The sequence below is a fragment of the Arachis ipaensis genome, chromosome B8 (genome assembly GCF_059453495.1).
Source record: "Arachis ipaensis isolate K30076 ecotype BB chromosome B8, ASM5945349v1, whole genome shotgun sequence".
Taxonomy (NCBI): Eukaryota; Viridiplantae; Streptophyta; class Magnoliopsida; order Fabales; family Fabaceae; genus Arachis; species Arachis ipaensis.
The window spans coordinates 43,473,853-43,494,029 of NC_142443.1; the positions used below are offsets into that span (position 1 = coordinate 43,473,853).

Sequence of the window (20,177 nt, forward strand, 5' to 3'; positions counted from 1 at the left end):
ACACCATCACTACAAGAAAAAAGGTCTATCGGCACCCTTTTTTCTTGCCACGCTTTTAAAGCGTGCCCAAAAATGGTCTATGGGTACGTTTTTGCGAGGGTGGCCACTGATTTGTGATTTGGCCACGCTTTTTTTTGCCACGCTTGAAAAGCGTGGCCATAGAGAGAAATCGGCACGCTTTTACGAGGGTGGCCACTTATTTGAAATTTGGCCACGCTTTTTTATTGTCACGCTTGAAAAGCGTGGCCATAGAGGAAAATCAGTACGCTTTTACGAGGGTGGCCACTGATTTAAAATTTGGCCACACTTTTTTTTGGCACGCTAAAAAAGCGTGGCCATAGAAGGAAATCGGCACGCTTTATAAGCGTGGCTATAGTGTATTTATTTTGGCACCGTAAAAAAAACGTGCCGATAGAGTTCTCTCCCCTAAAATTTATTTTCCCACTTATTTTTTTTCACACTTAACTTTTTTCCCTAAGTTTTCAAATTTTAACCCTAAATGATAAGTTTTCAAATTTTCACACTTAACTTATTTTTAACCCTAAATTTTAAGATGACTTGTGATTTTATTTTTTTCACCATTCAATATTTTTTTCTTCTTTTTTCAGTATCTTTTTTTTCATTACAAAATATGTATTTTTTTATAATTTATTTATTTTTAAATCACATAACTTTGTTAGAGTACACCTAATTCTTATGTTACTAAATTATACTTAACAAAATTAATTTAAAATAATTTAATTAATTTTACAGTTTATACATTGTATTAATAATTAGTCATTTAATATTCTTAAAAAATATAATAAATTATAATTTAAAATCAAAAGTATTTAATGTAAACTCAATATTCATATTTAAACTAAACTTGATATTAAAGTATGAATTAAAACTTTAAATGTTATCATTTGAATTTCTTAGTTTCTTTGGTTTTGATAAAAGTTAGAACAGAGTTAAAGAATTCCCTTTCAAACCCTAAAATCTTTTTAACCCTAAAATTTCCTTTCAAACCCTATTGCACCGTCACTTCATCTTCACTCTCGAACCCAGCAGCTTCCTCGAGCCTTCATCGTTGTAATCGTTCAACCTATTGCATTCATCGTTCAGCCTTCATCGCGTTCATCACTGCCCTTCATCTCACCCAGCCTGCATCGCCTTCGTCGCACCCAGCCTTCATCGCTGTAATCGTCATCTTCGTCGAGCAGTCGTTGTCTTGAGCTTGCCGTAGCCATCACCATGGTCTTCCTCGAGCTTGCCGTCGCCGTCATGTTCGTCGAGCAGTCGTTGTCTTCCTCGACGCTGCTTTGAATGGCTTTTCCTTGAAAGGTTCAGAAAACCCTAACCTCCATCACGCCGCCATCTATCTCACCGTCGCCACCCTTGGCCCTCAAGATCGCAACCAGGTTCGTCCTTGCTGTTTGGCTTGTTGTCCCTCTCGCCGTTCTGCTCGGAAAGCTGCTCGCCTCTGTCTCGTGGTTCTGCTCGCCTCTGTCTCGCAGTTCTGCTCGCCTCTGTCTCGCGGTTCTGCTCGCCAGGTCTCGCAGTTCTGCTCGCCGTGCTGCTCGAAGGTTAGTGCTCAGTTGTGCTGTTTTACTACTAACATGATTTTTATTTTGAAAAACTTATTACATGTTCCTACTCTTGTATTTTATATACTTATTTTGAAGTCTTAATGTGGTACATATAAGGTTTGATAACCTAAATAAGACTTGCTTAGATGCTTATCCTGGTGGAGTACATGATGCAAATATGCAATGATGCCTGATTTTGTTGAGTTCTTCGACTTTCTTTCCTTATTAGATTAAAGCTGCTGTTTCTGCGCTATGGAACACACAAGGCTTGAACTGGCCTAGTTCTTTCGAGCAACAAAGACAGAGAACAGGAGACTTAGATATGCTTGATTGGCTTAAAGCCATGTTTGGTTTTCAGGCATGTATTTTGACCAACACACAATGCTAGAGGAGAATGATTTATGATTCATTACATTTTTTTGGTATAATCTGCTTAAATTGTTATTGCATATGGGAATGTGTAGTGCTGTGTGTGATGAAATTGTGAGAACTGAAGATAATTGTTGTAAGAAAAATAAGTAGCTTATTTTCTCTGTAAGTCTCATATGCTGTTGCTTCTTCTACTTCACAGCAGCAACAGAAGAAGAAGAAAGAGAAAAAGGTGTATGATTTACCTGGCCAGAAACGAGATCCACTGGAGGAGGTAGATATACAATTATATACATTATACATGTATGCTTTATTCTCTTATTCCTTATAGCTTTTTCAGTTTTTTGTAATCAGTGTGTTGCATGTGTTTGTTTCCTTGTGAAATTTCAGAAAGATCCTCTCAGGATTTTCTATGAGTTTATATGAGCAAGTTCCCACAAGCGAAATGTCACAAGTCTGGTGAGTTTTTCTTTCCTTACCAAGATTTGTTAAGGGTGGGAGACACATTACTGTTTATATGCAACTTTGAGACATTACTGATAGTGTAGTTTTGCCTTTAAGCAACTTTGAGACCCTTGCCAACCAACTGGAGTTTGTATTAGTAGCACCATGCTCTTTAATATTGTTATAATTTTCATCAAAGTGTTATTTCCAAACAAGGTGGATATACTTTTGCATATGGCCTTTACTCGCTGTTATTTTGCGGGATTTACAAGTCGTGAACAATTTTGTTGCTTCGAGATTTTTATGCTTAAGTATTTAATGTGAACTAATAATCTTGTTGTGTCAGTGTGTTCTGAAGGGTCAAGTAAAGAGTGATCACTGAACATAATTTTATACATGTTTCAACAGTATTTAGAACTACTATTTTTTTTTTCTTTTTGATGTTTGTGATTGGCTTAGTGCAATAATGTTTGCATAAATTAATAAAGCATCATAGCATTTAGTAGAGTATTATATTCTTGTTTCTTTAATATTGGACTAGAGATATAATATAAGAAAAAGAAGGGTCACTGGTTTTTTATTGTGTGGTGCTAACTGCTAAGATTCAGGGACTAGTTAATATTTTCATACTTTGGTTTCTTAAACTTTCAACTATTTTTACATAGTTATATATAATTTATTGATAATCAAATTTTGATGTATTTGATTTTGTTTTCCATATATCTTTGGTTCCTTCAAGTGCTACAAGACCAAAAATCTACTTTTGTGGAAGCTTTGAACTTTAACTATGGGAAACCTTATGATCAAAGTAAGTTTCTCTTAATGACTTCTCCATACATATATATATGGTTTGCAGCATTTTAAATTTTCCTATTGCCAATTGTGTAATATTTAATTTCTCCTTCTTCCTTACAACTGGATAAAGATTAATATGAAGACATCATCATAATATAGAACCTTAATTTTGTTAAAGCAACTCGAAGATTAATCAACAAATTCAATATGGAATAAGCAAAGATTACAAAGTAGTTGCCCGTTAATATAATAATGGTGATAGCCGCAAGTTTCTGTATTTTCAAAAGTATATGATGATATATATGTATGTGACTATGCGAGTTAACGGAATATCCAAGTAATATCTGTATATGTACATTTATCTTCAAAGGATACTTTTTCTATAAATATAGTTTTAACTTATATAAGATTATTTTGTGGTGGTCTTTAAGAATTAGAGCATTATTATCCTTACTATTAGTAATTTTTTTTTATAAGTGACAAGAACAGCGAAGGAAACACGGAGCATAAATTTCGAGAAAGAAAATCAAGCTCTAAGTCTATATCTGATAGAGAAACCATGTTGTCAAGTACAAAAACGAATTCCAGCGACACAAAAAGCGTCAAAAGTAACATGGTTTCACCAAGAACAGGTTCAATTTTCACTCTATCTTCATTTCCCTTAATAGTGTTATTAGTGTATATATACAGTTCCAAACATAAATAAATATGACATCATTTTTAAATTTTGATGGTTACAGCCAAACTTATTACGCCACCTTCACGATCTCCTGCTCCAGTATCAGCACCAGCGCCAGCACGTGTTGAAAAGGAATCCAATTTTCGCGGGAAAAACACTTCCTTCTTAGCAAGGTGGTTTGGTTTTGGAAAATAATTTAAATCCTATTCTATTTCTAAAGGCAGCTCAATTTTGCAATATTAGAACAAGAGAAAAAAAAGTTGTCTTGCCATTTTCATGTTTAATCAATTTGGATTTGGAATTGGATTTGTTGGACTTAATTGAAGTTCCTTTTATAACATGTACTAACACAAGATTATTTAAAATTCTGCAGGGCAGTGATAAAAACAATGGAGCTCATCATAATGGATGATCATACTACTCATGAAATTTGATATTTTGTAACTAAGTATATAAAAGAAGTAGATATGTGACACTTGTTGGAATTGCAATTCTTATTTACTTGTTATGACTTTACTTTTTGGTACTTTGTCATCAAAGTCTACTTTTGTGGTGACAAGTTTTATATGTATGTTTTTTTTTATGGGAAAGTTTATATTTGTTGGATTAGTTCAAATATATATAATTTTATTTTGGTCTATGATTTTAAAATTATATATGAATTTTGCAAGAAATATTAGGAAGATTAAGGAAATACTAGGAAGATTAATGAAAAAAAAAAATTCTGACCAAACTTATGGGCATGCTTAAAAAGGGTGGCTATATCTTAATCTTGGGATCAACAAGCACGCTTAATAAACGTGGCCATAACTTGGCAACTGGCATGTTTTAAAAGCGTAGCCATATACTCATCTGTTGGCACGCTTTTAAAGAGTACCCAAAGCATACATTCTGGGACGTTTTAAAAGCGTGGCGATATGTGCACTTTTCGGTACGCTTTTAAGCATACCTATAGGTTAAGACCTATGGCCACGCTTTTTAAGCATGGCAAGAGATGAAAGCGTGCCAACAAGAAAAGCGTGGCGATAGAGCAACCGGCACGCTGGCAGATGTGACCCTTTCAAAAGCGTGCCGATAGCTCAAAAAGCGTGGCGAAAAGCTATCGGCACACTTTTTTGCACTTTTCGGCACGCTTTTAAAGCGTGGCAGAAGGCTTATTTTCTTGTAGTGCATCTAATTTTCCCAAACCACCCTCAAAACTCATTTCATTCTTATACCATCCGCTTAACTGTAAGGCCCACATCGATTGGGGGGGAACGAAGCATGCCTTATAAGGGTGTGGATACCTCTCCCTAGCATGACGCGTTTTGACGAGTGAGTGTGGGGGGCTTTGGCCATCATCCCTATCGTCAAAGGCAAAACCGTGAGGCCTTGTGTGCCAAAGCGAACAATATCGTGCTAGCGGGTGGTCTGGGCTGTTACAGATGGTATCAGAGCCAGAACCCGGATCGATGTGCCAGCGAGGGCGCTGGGCTCCCTTAGGGGGGTGGATTGTAAGGCCCACATCGATTGGGGGGGAACGAAGCATGCCTTATAAGGATGTGGATACCTCTCCCTAGCATGATGCGTTTTGACGAGTGAGTGTGGGGGGCTTTGGCCATCATCCCTATCGTCAAAGGCAAAACCGTGAGGCCTTGTGTGCCAAAGCGGACAATATCGTGCTAGCGGGTGGTCTGGGCTGTTACAGATGGTATCAGAGCCAGAACCCGGATCGATGTGCCAGCGAGGGCGCTGGGCTCCCTTAGGGGGGTGGATTGTAAGGCCCACATCGATTGGGGGGGGGGGGAACGAAGCATGCCTTATAAGGGTGTGGATACCTCTCCCTAGCATGACGCGTTTTGACGAGTGAGTGTGGGGGGCTTCGGCTATCATCCCTATCGTCAAAGGCAAAACCGTGAGGCCTTGTGTGCCAAAGCGGACAATATCGTGCTAGCGGGTGGTCTGGGCTGTTACAGATGGTATCAGAGCCAGAACCCGGATCGATGTGCCAGCGAGGGCGCTGGGCTCCCTTAGGGGGGTGGATTGTAAGGCCCACATCGATTGGGGGGGAACGAAGCATGCCTTATAAGGATGTGGATACCTCTCCCTAGCATGATGCGTTTTGACGAGTGAGTGTGGGGGGCTTTGGCCATCATCCCTATCGTCAAAGGCAAAACCGTGAGGCCTTGTGTACCAAAGCGGACAATATCGTGCTAGCGGGTGGTCTGGGCTGTTACAGATGGTATCAGAGCCAGAACCCGGATCGATGTGCCAGCGAGGGCGCTGGGCTCCCTTAGGGGGGTGGATTGTAAGGCCCACATCGATTGGGGGGGGGAACGAAGCATGCCTTATAAGGGTGTGGATACCTCTCCCTAGCATGACGCGTTTTGACGAGTGAGTGTGGGGGGCTTCGGCTATCATCCCTATCGTCAAAGGCAAAACCGTGAGGCCTTGTGTGCCAAAGCGGACAATATCGTGCTAGCGGGTGGTCTGGGCTGTTACAGATGGTATCAGAGCCAGAACCCGGATCGATGTGCCAGCGAGGGCGCTGGACTCCCTTAGGGGGGTGGATTGTAAGGCCCACATCGGTTGGGGAGGGGAACGAAGCATGCCTTATAAGGGTGTGGATACCTCTCCCTAGCATGACGCGTTTTGACGAGTGCGTGTGGGGGGCTTCGGCTATCATCCCTATCGTCAAAGGCAAAACCGTGAGGCCTTGTGTGCCAAAGCGGATAATATCGTGCTAGCGGATGGTCTGGGCTGTTACATTAACCACTTTAAATTAGAAATTATTAAATAATTACCACCACAAAGTCTCAAGATTTTGAGGAAGAATCTACCAAATTTTAATTTCTTAAATTCATTAAAGATCCTTAAAAATCGTTGTTTTTCTAATTTGAATCAAAATCAAATCACAGAAATTAGAAGTCCTAAACAATTTTCAAAGCCGAATCACTTAGAACAAAACCAGCCCATTCAAATCAAAACCACCTTCAAGTTCACTTTTAAAACCAATTCTCTTACTTCTTCCAAAATGACATCACAAACAGAGTTACTCAATCAAAGTCCAATTTCCTTTAAATCCACTAATACTCCTCCAATTGAAATCCTCAAGTCAAATTCAAAAAAACATAAACCCTTTTCACATTTAAAACAGCCTTAAGACATAAGTTTCTTCGAAATGACTTGCTCTCAAAAGAGATATAATACTTTTCTCAAGAAAACAAGACTAAATTATAATTTTCATTTCAATAATTCATTTCAAAACATGGCTCATCACTTTCTTGAATAATTCAAGTAAAATAGTAAAAGTCTTAAACTCATAATTTTCCAAATAACATTTCAATAAAATCTCATATTTTATAGGAATTTCGACAACATCCCCCCTAAAATATGGACTTTGCCACCCTTTCCGGGTCCCAACCAAACCATTCCACAACCCTTTCTAATCGATTTAAAACCAAATCAGTTTAAAATCAAGCTGATTCCAAAAATTCATATCATTTTCGTATCCCAAGGAAATCGATTCAAAATCAAATCATTTTTACGAACCAAACTCATTTCCAAAACTTTATAGAATTAATTTAACAAAACCAAACAATAATCCAATCAAACAACAGTCATATTCATCCAAAACAACCAGACAATACATAAGATTTACATGATCACCAAAAATTGTATTTATCACATCCATTTATAACAATTCCAAAATATAAAATAAGCTTTTTAGAAAAATACCCCTACCTTGAAAAGTCGAACCCATAAGCTAAATGCGTCACAAGAACCCTTTCTCTCAGCCCAAAATCAACTGCAGCTTTAACCACAGGTCTGCTCACTTCCGCAATAGCAGAAACGACTTTAATCTAAAAAGGCAATCTCGATAACTCAATCCTAAAACATAAATATCACGGAGGCCTTAATAACATATAACGGAAAACTAATGGCGAGGGTTCAAAATAAAGTACACTTACGGTACGTAACAACAAGACAGAGCAGCCGCAATCCAGAGCTGACCCAACAGCAACTTCGACAGCGGCCAGAAACTCCGGTGGTTTAATGGCAACCTTAATTTGACATGCAATTCCTCGGAACTTGACCCTACGGTACCAAAATCTCAGAAACTCTACCAGGCTATAACAGAATATTGATTTCAAGGGCTCAAAAACAAGACGCTTACCAAGGAGACAGGGATTCCACCGGCAGTTATTGGCAACAGTGGCTGTGGCGACAGTGCTAGCAGCAGACGACACAACACACGGCAGTGACTGCGAACCCAGCACGGCTTCCTCCCCTCCATCGCGTTCTGGTCCTCCTCCGATGATGTGCACAGCAACGGCAACGACCTCCATCTACGTCAGCGGCGGTGACTGGCAGCAGCAACTCCCTCTCCTCACGTGGTTCTCTCCTTCAGCTCCGGTTTTCCCCGCAACGGCGACGTAGGGGATTCGCGATGAGGGCGACGGCGGCGGCGACAGCAAGACGCGAGGCAGCTTCTCTCTCTCCTTCCAGTTGCGGACTCTCTCTCTCTTAATGACTCGACGGCGACGGTGACTCCCAGCCGGCCGGTGCCGCCCCCTTCCCTTTCCCCTCTTCTTCTCGGCTCTCCCTTCCTCCTGTGCCGCCCTTCTTCTTTCTTTCCCTTTCTTTGTTTCTTTCTTCTGTAGGTTAGGTTAGGAAAACAAAATGAATGGCGGCTAGAGTTAGTTTAGGGGGAGGGGGTTAGGGTTAATTTAGTTAAAGTTAGGGTTTGGATATTGTTTGGGAATATTTGGCTTTAGTAATTTTAATCAAATTATGATATGTTTTATTAATTTCAAATCTAATTTAATCATTAAAATTACTATAGAAATATTATTTAATTATTAATTTGCTAATTAGCATTTAATTAGGTGTTCTAATTTAAAATTAAAAATAATATGATTAATTTTTTTTATTTATAAAAATTAAAGTATTAAATTCTGAAATCTCAATTATTCAACTAAATCTTATAAAATTCTTATTCTTTTATAACTGTTAAGTTGTATAATTTAAATATAAAAAATTATTCAATAATTATAAGATTAAGTAAAATTTTTAATTTAATTATCAAAACTTGATTTAAATACTTTTAATAAAATAATTTTTAAAAATAAACTCTTTAATAAATAAATAAATTGAAATTAACTGATAATAATATTTTTCAAAAATTATGAGTCTTACAAGTATCGTAATATGTAAAGAAACCAAATAATAAATAATAACAATAAATAAAAGATATTAGATAGGGTTTAAATATATAATAATGATAATAAAAAAAAGCAGCAACGTTTTATGCTTAAAAAGTTGTTATTCAATCTTTTAAAAAAATTGTTATCTAATTTAAATGTGCAACTTACGTATGATACAAATAGCTGGTTAGCTGATATATTAGTTTCATTTGAGTTCTTTATTGTTGTTTTCTTTGGGAAATTATTGATATAGATTATTTATACCGATTTTTATTGTGTATTTTAACTTTTATGCTACTTATCTAAAAAAATATTTTGTATTTAAATATATTAAATATACAATTAATATATATTAATATATATTTAATATATTTACTAATATATATAATTAATACATTAAATATATATTAAATAAATAATATATATTTAGCATATTAAATATTTCAAATATATTAATATTTAATATTCTAATTAGGTATTTAATATATTAAATATATTAACTTTATATTCAATAAATTGGTAAGAAAGTTATTTTTGTGTAAGTGAGACGTTTAAAATATTCAAAGTGTCTTTAATATTCTATAATTTTATTAGCTTTTAGAATAGTTATAAATTTGTAAAGCATTTTACTTTTAAAATAAAATAAATTATATTTATATTGTGTTTTGATAAATATCACATGAATCAAGAGATCTTAGGCCTTGCATTAGTCATGTCAAATTAGGTTTACATCAAGAGGTACATTTGCAATCACTACAAGGTAGTCGGGAATTGGCGGCGGTTTTTTTATTAGCGGCGGTTTTAAATCGCCGCAAAGTCAAATGCCGGCGGTTTATAGAAATGCCATGGATATGGGCGTCGGGATTGGGTTTGGCGACGATTTTCATAAACCGCTGGTATCGCCACCGCTAAATCAAAATTTTGCGGCACAAAATTGAAAACCGCCGCCAAATGAGTCTTTCACGGTTTCCTTCATATTTACCGGCGGTTTTCAAACCGCCGCAAGTTGGCATGATGAGTGCAAGTTTCCACAAGTTTAGCGGCGGTTTTAAACCGCCGCCAAATGGGACATCAGTTTATGTTAAAAGTTACCGGTGGTTTGCAGCCGCCGCCAAATGTAACGGTTTTTGTTATATCTGAACCCAAACTGCGGCGGTTTAAAACCGCCGCTAATTTAATAAAAATAAAAAAAGAAATTTTCGTTTTTCAAATAAAACACGCGTAATTTATTTAAAATATTATTGAATTATTCTTTTTAACTATTTTTTATTTTTCATTATTATAAGAGTGAAAATTTTCAACAAAAATAGAATCTAAACTTGAAGCAAAAACAAAATTGAAATATAAGCAAAAAAATTAATATATCCATCAAAATACAAAGTAAATAAATCTCTTTCGTAGAGTTGCTCAGTCTAATTCAATAAAATGTTTACTTCAATGCAAAATAACTCCAATCATAATATTCTATTTTCACTCTATCATTCTATGAAACTCATCCCTGCAGCAATGTCTGGTGGTAGCTCCACACCCTGCCTTTGAAACAGATAAATCAGAGCACTCTCCATCGCCTTCATCTTTTTCTTCTCTGCTGCTGCCTCGTCCTCCATTACTTTCATCTTTTTCTTCTCTGCTTCTGCCTCGTCCTCCATCGCCTTCCTCTTCAACTTCTCGCCTTCCAGCTCTGCCTGCAGTTTAAGCAGCCTCCTCTGGGTCTCCTCTAGTTGGATTCCGTTGCCAGGCGCATGTGAATTCGGACCGAAGAGTTGATTAGGAGTCGGTCCAAAATCCACACCACGTACTCTACCCAGTTTTTTTTTTCCGAAAACCTGAGCAATGGAGTCATTTTGAGACAACATTCTGGCAGACTCATCCTGTTGCTCAATTTCCTCAATTCTTTCCTACATACACAAATTAGTAACATGGAAAGATATGCACTATCAACCAAAACCACAAAAAAAGGGGTAATTCTCCTAAACTGACTTGTGTTAACCTTTATCAATTAACAAGTACTACTTACACCAATTGCTCTTGCTTCATCATTCATATATGAGCCATCCTTCTTTTTGTGCACCTTGATCCATAACTCTCCTCTACCGACTATCCTTCCTTGTTCTTCCGACTGTAACAACAAAGATTTTGCATTAAAATTTTCCACAAAATCAATGAAAATTTAGTCACAGAGATACTAGCATAACTAAATAAAACAAGTAAATTACCTCCTCTTCCATCCGCCGTGTGAAGCTTTTCGAACCGCCAATGTGGGTATATTGTTGTTTTGATCGATTCTCCGCGTTTTTCCTGCACTTCTCCTATTGGTCCATCAGAGACAAAGGGCGATTACAATCTAATAGAAAAGGACTCAATGCAGCATAATTGGTATTCTTGTGTAACAACGATACAGTATATTACCTTCGTCTCAGGTTTGGCACGATAGTCAAGGAACCATCTCCAATGCTCTCGATCAATTCCCGGCAGTCGATTCTCAAGATTTTGATCAGTAGTGAATGTTGGCTCATAAAAAAGGTTATACAACCTCAGCTTTGTTTCCTTCCAAGCCTTCCCCATACTTTTCAAAATACTTTTTTAATAATTCCTTCGCTGTCTTCATCAAAGTGAAAAATTTGCTACACAGATAATACAAGTTGTCAATAATTGTAAAAATAAGCAAATTTAATTTACCCGGGATATAAACTTTTACCTTGACACATTCGTTATAAACCTTGTCTTTAGTGGTAATCTGATGCCAACTTTTCCTACAGATGAGAAATTTTCCATAATCAGATCCCAGCAGACCAAGCACGCCACTCAACAATCCAGCTTCGTCTCCAATTGCTTGCTTTGCATTGTTGAACCTGAGCACGATCTTCCTACCATTAGGATGTGCCATAGCATCCCTCACGCTTAGTTTTGCCGGCTTGATTGTGCCGTCAAAATCTATAAGCCAAATATAACACTTGCGTTGTGGACAGCATGAGAAAAAATTTACATATAACATAATAATATTAAAATACTACCTTAGTATACACCTAACAAAAGAATTATGATGGATCAATTCAACATATAACATGCATAAATTGGTGTAGATTTGCAACACTTGAAACAAATTTAAAAAAAAATTACCGACTTTTAATTTAGAAAACTAATAATAAGAACAAATTTACTGCTTTATTTGAAATGTAGGCAAAAATAAAATTAATATAATAAATCAGAATCTTTTATAATTATTTTGACAGGCCACAGAATACATTTTATCCAATTAAAGATTATGATACAAGAAATTAAAAAACCACTTTGCAAACAAATGGAGAAGGTCAAATGTCATTGACCTATTTTGCAACTGAAAGCATTTAGGATGAACGAATTTCAGTATTGTGTAAATTAATAATGGGTGGAGCTTAAATGATGTTGATGGAAGAAAAATAATTTGGAAAGATACCTATGATCTTAACAGTCCAAAACTCTGTAGTCTTACGTCCTCTGCGACTCTGAACCACAGGAGCATCATGGAGCTCGTCAACTTCTTCTTCAACAAGAGGTTCCTCAATAGCATTAGCGTCCAAGTTGAGATGGCCTGTCAGCGATTTTTGGGTACTATTTGTGCTCGTCTGTGGAGCAGGCCTTGGTTCACTTCACGGGGGATGGAAAGGGCGTGAAGTACCGGGGACACTATCACCACTAGCGGGGACACTTTCGCCATTGGTCGGAAGAATTTGAGAGCCATCATGGGGGGAGTCCAAAGTCGCATTCGCTCCAGTTTGAGGTTGCTGAGATCTTGGTCCCAATTTTGATTTTTTCGTGAATCGACCTTTCCGAACCAATCGTAAACTCTTGACGCCAACAAGCACCCAAAAAATAATAAATATAGTCATGGTCCATAACACATGAATTAGTTAATAGGATAACCAAGTGGGCTTGGAAGAATGCCCTTCGTAAACACACATTCAAATAATCCTCACAAACAGGCTCCTATAAAAAAATTACATACTAATTGAATAGTATCCTTCAAGGTAAGCCTCATAAGGTGTTAGTTAATCATAATTTAGAATATTACTAAGTAATCAGGTGGAACACTTGGTTCATGACAGTAATAAACAAAGTGAAGATGACAGCTGAAGCTCGATTAACCATCATAATCAGGAAATTCAGTCATTTTATTTATACCACACAAGTCTTAAATCTCAAAGTGAAATTGATTCAATAATGAAGCAAAGTGATCAGATAATGTTTTGTTTCAGTAGTGCACCAAATAAAAGTTATATGTCCCAGCCAACAAGATATATACTCACGTTAATAATTGAAGAATTAATGCTGTTGAACTAATTTTGATTAGTGTCCAATCCTAAGAGACAACATCAAAACTAATACAATAACTTATAAAGAGTGAGCTGGATATTCATCTATGTTTAAGGTCCTTATATACTACAAGTAGTAGTGATTTGGATTAAAAGTAGGACATTCAAATTAAAGATAACATTCATTCACAGCAGTCCAATTATTAACTAAATCCTGCTCCTAGACTTTACCACAGTCCTGGGAGATGCACAGTAAAAAAAATTAATTAGCCCAATTTTATACCACACTAATTGGTGTACTAACCATATTTACTGGTTTCTATTGAGTAGTGTGATGATTATTGACTGATTCTCAGAGAACCAACCCACAGCATGAACGTATAGTTTCACACTTCATTGATCATAGAAGAACTTTCTTTTCAAATCTAAACTAGCAATACACTCAAATCTCTAACCATATAAGTAAATACCACCTATTGGGCTATAATCACTGACCTAGATTCAAATAATGAAGTGGAATTTCATCAAAAGATGAGACATGAGTAATTAGGAAAACCAGAATCAGCCCATTATCGAAACATGCACAATCTTCATATGCAGTAAGAACGTCCAATCAAAGAAGCATTATACCATCATAAATTAATAGAGAACTGGTGATTACCGCAGCAGTGAGAGGACGATGTAGCAGCTGACCCGATTGGACGACCTAATAGCAGTTGAGAGCTCCTCTTTGGGGGTGGCGAGGTGCCAGAACGCGAGAGTTGAGAGCTCCTCTTTGGGGGTGGGGTTTCGTTCACTGTATTCAGGACTAAGTGCTGTGAAGTATGGCTGGAGTGTATTAGAATTGAGAAGAAGAGGGTGGGTTACGGACGGGGGTATTTCATATGAGGAGTAATCAAGTTTGGCGGGTGTTTGAAATATTTGATATTAAACGAAATTCCTAATTTTGATTGTTAGAGGGAACTAATAATATTAATTCTAATAATAATAATTTGAACCATAAAAATATTTTGCCAAAAAAACAGAACGATAACCGGGAGGAATATAATTTGAAAAATCTTAAAACCAAAAAATATTGCACAACGTAAATTTGCTGTTGATATTTTAAATTTTAACATAATAACAATTATAGTAATAATAATACGGTACGTGGGTTAAACATAATAATAATTATAATATAAAATTCTACATTTTATCAACAACTTTTTTCATTTTTGTTTTTCAATTAACTTTAAATTTAACATTTAAATTTAGCCCTCACTAGCTATTGATTCCTTTAAGATTAGCAATCTATGTTTTCATTTTAACATTTTATAATAATAATAATAATAATAATAATAATAATAATAATAGGTAAAATGAACAATAATAATAGTAAGCATATTAAGTTGTGATAAGAATAGGCTTGGTTTGGTAAAGTTTTACTTTTTTAAAGTAGTTTATGAAAAATAATATAAATAGATAGAAGGTCATACCTAATATGTGATAAAGATGTATTTGTGTTAAAAATTGTGAATATTAAGTTGAAAAATAAAAAATATATGAGGCCAAAAAAAGTAATAATAATAATAATAATAATAATAATAATAATAATAATAATAGGCAGTAATAAATACCAATATTAAATAATAATAATAATTAATAAAATAAGAAGGACGTGAATATAATAATAATAAGGTGAGTAATTATTAAAATAATAATAACTATCAATAATAATAATATTAATAATATTATTAATAACAATAATAATAATAATTACTAGCATATTTCTAGGTACTTTTTTCAGACGTTAAAAGAAAGTAAAAAAAAAATAGATAGATTTTTATTTGTTAGTTTGTTCGGAAAATATCATAGCAAAACATTTCGCTCATCATTGTGCCAAAAATTGCTTAATGATCAGAATCTTGCGATAGTCTTTCAATAAAGTGCAGAAATATGTAAAGCAGTAGACCAAGGACTTTCAATGCAGCATACTAACGATCCCTAATAACAATCTGAAGAATTATAAAGTCACGACAACTTCAAAAAACAAGTCTTGGGCATCCTATAAATCTAAATCCTAATTCTTCAATTAAACTATTGCAATATCCTCAAGGATTCAAGTATCTAGTCTCCCACATAGCTATGTGCCAGGTATTTTTCTTATCAGGAGACATTCCACTATAAGGATAATCATTCTCTTTCGGCGTTTTATTGAGGTCATACGACAGCATCGAGGCATTTTGTCCAGCAGAATCAGCTTCTTCAGAGCCACCGGAGGGGACGTCGTCCTCTTTTTCCAATGAATCCGGAACCACCTCTCCAATAGCTTGGGATGCCTCCTGAATCTGGGATCGAGATAACCTTGAGAGGTACATCATAGCACAAAATAGGCGTAGAATTTCAAGAATTAGTGTATGAACATAATCATATTACATCAACAACAAGTAAAGTTGTCTTTCTTACGTTCCCATATATGTTCAAGTCCGTGTTCTATGAGTTTAAATTCCTCTTGTGCTGCAATATCCAGTTTAACAACAAGAGTATTTTCATATCGTGCCTGCACAACACATCACAAAAATAATGTAGAAATACTGTTTGTAAAAATCTGGGACAATGTAAAATCATTCAAATGATTCCGAACCTAAAACATAAAAAATCAGGTGACTCAGCAGTAGAATCATTACATTTTATTTCTTGAGATAGCAAACAGATTAGATAGCAAGAAGACTATGGCATCAAAGAAAGAGAACACCAGTAACACCAGAAACAGAATGAATCTTTTGGAGTGCTCTTTCTGCTCAAGTCAGATCAAAGAATATGCCTCATGCACACAGATTAAGGTCTCAAATTGATACAAGATATAAGCGACTCCTGCATTGTTGCGGGCTACATTTATTCTCAACTGGTTTGGTTCGTTTTTTGAACCTAACAAGAATGGAGTGAGATTATTGCCACCTGTATTTCGGTTCCAACCAACAGAAGAGGAGTTTCTATTTCAGTATTTGAAATGTAAGGTTTTCTCTTTTCAGTTGCCAGCTTCAATCATTTCTGAGATCAATGTTTGCAACTACGATCCATGAGATTTGCCAGGTAATCAATATAAAAATCTTTACCTCCTTTTTTTTTTTAAAGTTTTAGTTTCACTCTTAAAGTTACCAAATTATATTAATCAATATAAAAATCTTTACCTCCTTTTTTTTTTTAAAGTTTTAGTTTCACTCTTAAAGTTACCAAATTATAGTGAAGTATAATTCCGTTTAGTCTTTGCTTCTTAAAATGTTTAATTTAATAATTTCTTCAAAAAAAGAAAAAGTTAAAGATAGACTAAATTAATTAAATTAAATTGAAACTAAATTGACATTATCTAAGGTTAGAATGAAACTAAGTTAAATTAAAATATTATTTAACTTTACTCATTTTTTTTTACATATAGCTCTAGGAATAATTAACTCATATATATGCTCTTATAACTATGATCTTATTATTTTTTTTATTATTAGGGAATAATAATAATTATGGGGAGCAAGAAGATAGATACTTGTTCAGCTCAAAGGAAGTTAAGTATAGAAACGGTAACCGAATGAACAGAATAACGAAATCTGGATATTGGAAAGCAACTGGATCAGACAAAAGAATAATTTCAACATCATGCAATAATAATAATAATAGTAATATTGTTGGGATAAGAAAAACTCTTGTATTCTATCATGGAAAATCTCCAAATGGCTCTAGAACTCATTGGATCATGCGTGAGTATCGACTTGTCACTACTCATTCTAATTCATCCCAGGTGATTATTTTTTCAATTATTAGTATAAAGTTTGTTTTTACAATTTTTTCTTTTATTATAATGGCCTAATTAATGGGTAGCCAAAATCATTAACATTAATTATATTCAGTTTTTTTTTTCTTACTTTCATGTAATATTACACTCTTCAATAATATTCTTTGATTTGTTATATTTACACTCACATTATATTTTACAACATACAAAAAATAAATGGTAGAGGTCATTATTAATAAAATATTTATTTATCATCTTTATAACGTCAACCAGAAAATCACATGTAAGCACCGAATTTCATTTTAGTTGGCAATTAATTAAACTAGGGTGAGTAAAATTGTGATACGTTAAATAAATAGCAAGATAATAAGTGAATATTTACCTTCACCTCGTCAAGTATCTTCTGTGAGAACCACGTCTCCGTACTTGTTACAAACTCAAACCCAAATTTAGCCCGGTACTTTCGGTCCCAATGAAGCATTTTCTAAAGTTTTAGAATTATCACATGAATATGGTTGCTTTCCACGAATAAGAAAATGGAGTACAAAAATAAATTGATCCCAGCAGCAAACAAACTCTCATCATTGATCCCGGCGCATGAGCTATGGCTCGATAGAGGTGACTTTGTCCAAAGAAGGCATCCAATCATGATTGTATGCGAGACTCTTTAAACCACAACTGTCTTGCAAAGGACGTTACGTGGTCCAAGAAAGAGAATGGAGACTCAGCTATCATCTTCTCTGCGAACTAACGGCTTCTAGTAATGGGAAAGAAGTCTCTGCTCTCCAATTTCTCTAATAGTCCACCAAAAATAGAAAGAATGTACAAGGACAATATAAAAATGTGATTGTAAGAAGTCTAGTTGGAGAGGTAATAGCATTGTGAAGACATAGTTGAATAAAAGAGCTTTATATGAGAGGATAAGTTTTAAAAAATCTCAAATAAGTCACTATAATCAACCTATTATCTAATGATATGACAAAAATAAAATCCAATATCTATCGTAGGTGAATCAGGACAGTAGTATATATCCAGAACTGCCATGTATATGAGCTACATGCATGGTGGAGAACATTTTTTAGGAATCGGCAGCCTCATCACAATCTTCAACCCTTTCACTAGTGGACTCCTCTAAATCGCCGTCTCTTGTCAACGCGGCCGTTCGACATCAAATTCAGGCAAGCTAGTCATACAGGCCTGTGGATTAAGGTCGACCTCACAATATTCATAATCTTCGCCCATGTCAAACAAATCTCTTGGCTTCACATGGACTACTACACTCCATCCGCTCTCTACCTCATCCTCTACGTAGAAAACAAGATGAGCCTCAGATGCCAATATATACGGCTCATCGTCTTCTCGATCACTGGTGTGAATCAGATTGGCAAAATTGACACAGGTGTGGCCCAGAACGTCTTGCCGAATGCCTCTGCCCGACGTGGTGTCTGCCCAAATACACTTGAATAAGACTACATTGAATTGACCACTGTAATTTAGCTCGATGATGTCTACTAATTTCCCGTAATACGAGATGCCGCCGACAGCAACATTGGCATCCCGTTTACTTGCATAACTTCTAGTATCCGAAGTGACATAAACCCCGATATTCTGTGTTTTCATCCCTTCCTCCCTCGACATGGTCCTAAATTTAAATCCATTGACGTTGTAAGCTGGTTAGCGTTTGGCCTGAGCGAGGGGACCGCAGGCGAGCCACTGCAACTCGTTCGAATGATTGGTGCTTCCAAATGGGACCTGGCATTGAACCATTAGAGGCAAGAGGGCATCAAAGGGTAGTAGGATCCTGAGATATTAAAGATTACCTTATGCCTGAACCAGTTGGCAAATTCTCTGTGCACAACGCTATCTATGTGAGACTGGGACCTTGTTCTACTTCGCAGTTTTCTCTTTGTGATGGCTCTGTACTCACTGTGCATACAAAAGGTTTGTTCAAGTTTAGTAGTATCAGTACCAAATTGGCTCACTGTATAATTTTATAGCTCAGGCTCTGTACTTACTCCAAGAATTTCTCTACAGCAATGTAATTGACCAGTACATGACGATGTGCTTGAAGCTTTTCGGTTGCTGTTAGACTAAAAAATAAACTTGCCCCGACCGCCTTTCCAACCACTGGGAACATGTTGGCAATCTCGCTTGGTGGAGCATCGATCGGCCGGTCGTCAACGCGTGTCGGTCGGTTGATCCTAGTCTCGACATTATCTAGATATCTAGAACAGAATGTGAGAATCTCCTTGGATAAGTAGCCCTCTGCAATCGATCCTTCCGGTTGTTCCCTGTTACGCACGTACTGCTTGAGACGACATAGGTACCTTTGAGAACATAACGTACAAATTACTAGATGACAGCTATCCATTTATAAACAGGTCGAGAAAGCTTAAGTGTATCAATACCTCTTAATTGGGTACATCCACTGGTAATGCACTGGGCCACCGAGACGGACCTCCTCGACCAAATGCACCGTTAGATGAACCATAACTGTGAAGAAGAAAGGTGGAAATATCATCTCCATGTGGCACAAGGTATAGACTACACGATCCTGAAGGAGAGGAAGTTGTTGAGGATCTATGGATTTACTGCATATTATTCGGAAAAAGGCTGATAACTCAGCGAAGACGGCGGACACTGGGGTGGGCAACACGTGTTTTGATGCAATTGGCAGTAAATGTTCCATTAGAATATGGCAGTCATGACTCTTCAAGCCGAATAACTTGCGCTGTTTTAAATCAACACAGCGAGAGATGTTGCTAGAGTACCCATCTGGAAAGACCACATTCTTGATTGTCCTAAGAAAGACATCCTTCTCTGGATTCCACATGGTAAAGATTGCAGCGGGATACTTTTCACCTTCAACTGGCCACATATCATGCCGGATGCCCATCAACTAGAGATCTTTTCGAGCTTTTAGGTGGTCTTTGGACTTACCGCTCTCGTTCAACATGGTGAAAACAATGTTGTCGCATACATTCTTCTCTATGTGCATTACATCAAGGTTGTGACGTAACTCGTTGTTCTCCCAGTACGCCAAATCAAAGAATACACTCCTCTTTTTCTAGGGAGACT

At 36.2% G+C, this 20,177-nt stretch overlaps 2 protein-coding genes and 1 pseudogene across 2 annotated transcripts; 1 reads left to right on the forward strand and 2 right to left on the reverse strand.

Annotated features, from left to right (window-relative positions):
- Window positions 1-10,519: 10,519 nt before the first annotated feature.
- On the reverse strand, window positions 10,520-11,606 carry LOC107612438 (uncharacterized). Its single transcript, XM_021109397.2, has 4 exons — window positions 11,451-11,606; window positions 11,258-11,350; window positions 11,059-11,160; window positions 10,520-10,939 (listed from the first exon to the last, which is right to left on the reverse strand). Exons 1-4 carry the CDS (start codon window positions 11,604-11,606, stop codon window positions 10,520-10,522), a joined length of 771 nt encoding a protein of 256 aa, XP_020965056.1.
- A 3,849-nt stretch (window positions 11,607-15,455) lies between these two features.
- On the reverse strand, window positions 15,456-17,580 carry LOC107613629 (uncharacterized). Its single transcript, XM_088497242.1, has 3 exons — window positions 17,482-17,580; window positions 15,779-15,872; window positions 15,456-15,676 (listed from the first exon to the last, which is right to left on the reverse strand). The coding sequence occupies exons 1-3, from the start codon at window positions 17,578-17,580 to the stop codon at window positions 15,456-15,458; spliced, it is 414 nt and encodes a 137-aa protein (XP_088353368.1).
- LOC110265885 (NAC domain-containing protein 83-like) lies at window positions 16,045-17,434 on the forward strand (annotated as a pseudogene).
- Window positions 17,581-20,177: the final 2,597 nt, after the last annotated feature.

Coding starts and splice junctions, on each gene's coding strand:
- LOC107612438 (XM_021109397.2), bottom strand. CDS start 11,606: ATGGGGAAGGCTTGGAAGGAAACAAAGCTGAGGTTGTATAACCTTTTT. Junction 11,161..11,257: donor CACGGCGGATGGAAGAGGAG/GTAATTTACTTG, acceptor TTGTTGTTACAG/TCGGAAGAACAAGGAAGGAT. Junction 10,940..11,058: donor ATGAAGCAAGAGCAATTGGT/GTAAGTAGTACT, acceptor TTGTGTATGTAG/GAAAGAATTGAGGAAATTGA.
- LOC107613629 (XM_088497242.1), bottom strand. CDS start 17,580: ATGCTTCATTGGGACCGAAAGTACCGGGCTAAATTTGGGTTTGAGTTT. Junction 15,873..17,481: donor AGATACTTGACGAGGTGAAG/GTAAATATTCAC, acceptor TGTGTTGTGCAG/GCACGATATGAAAATACTCT. Junction 15,677..15,778: donor ACTTGAACATATATGGGAAC/GTAAGAAAGACA, acceptor GTACCTCTCAAG/GTTATCTCGATCCCAGATTC.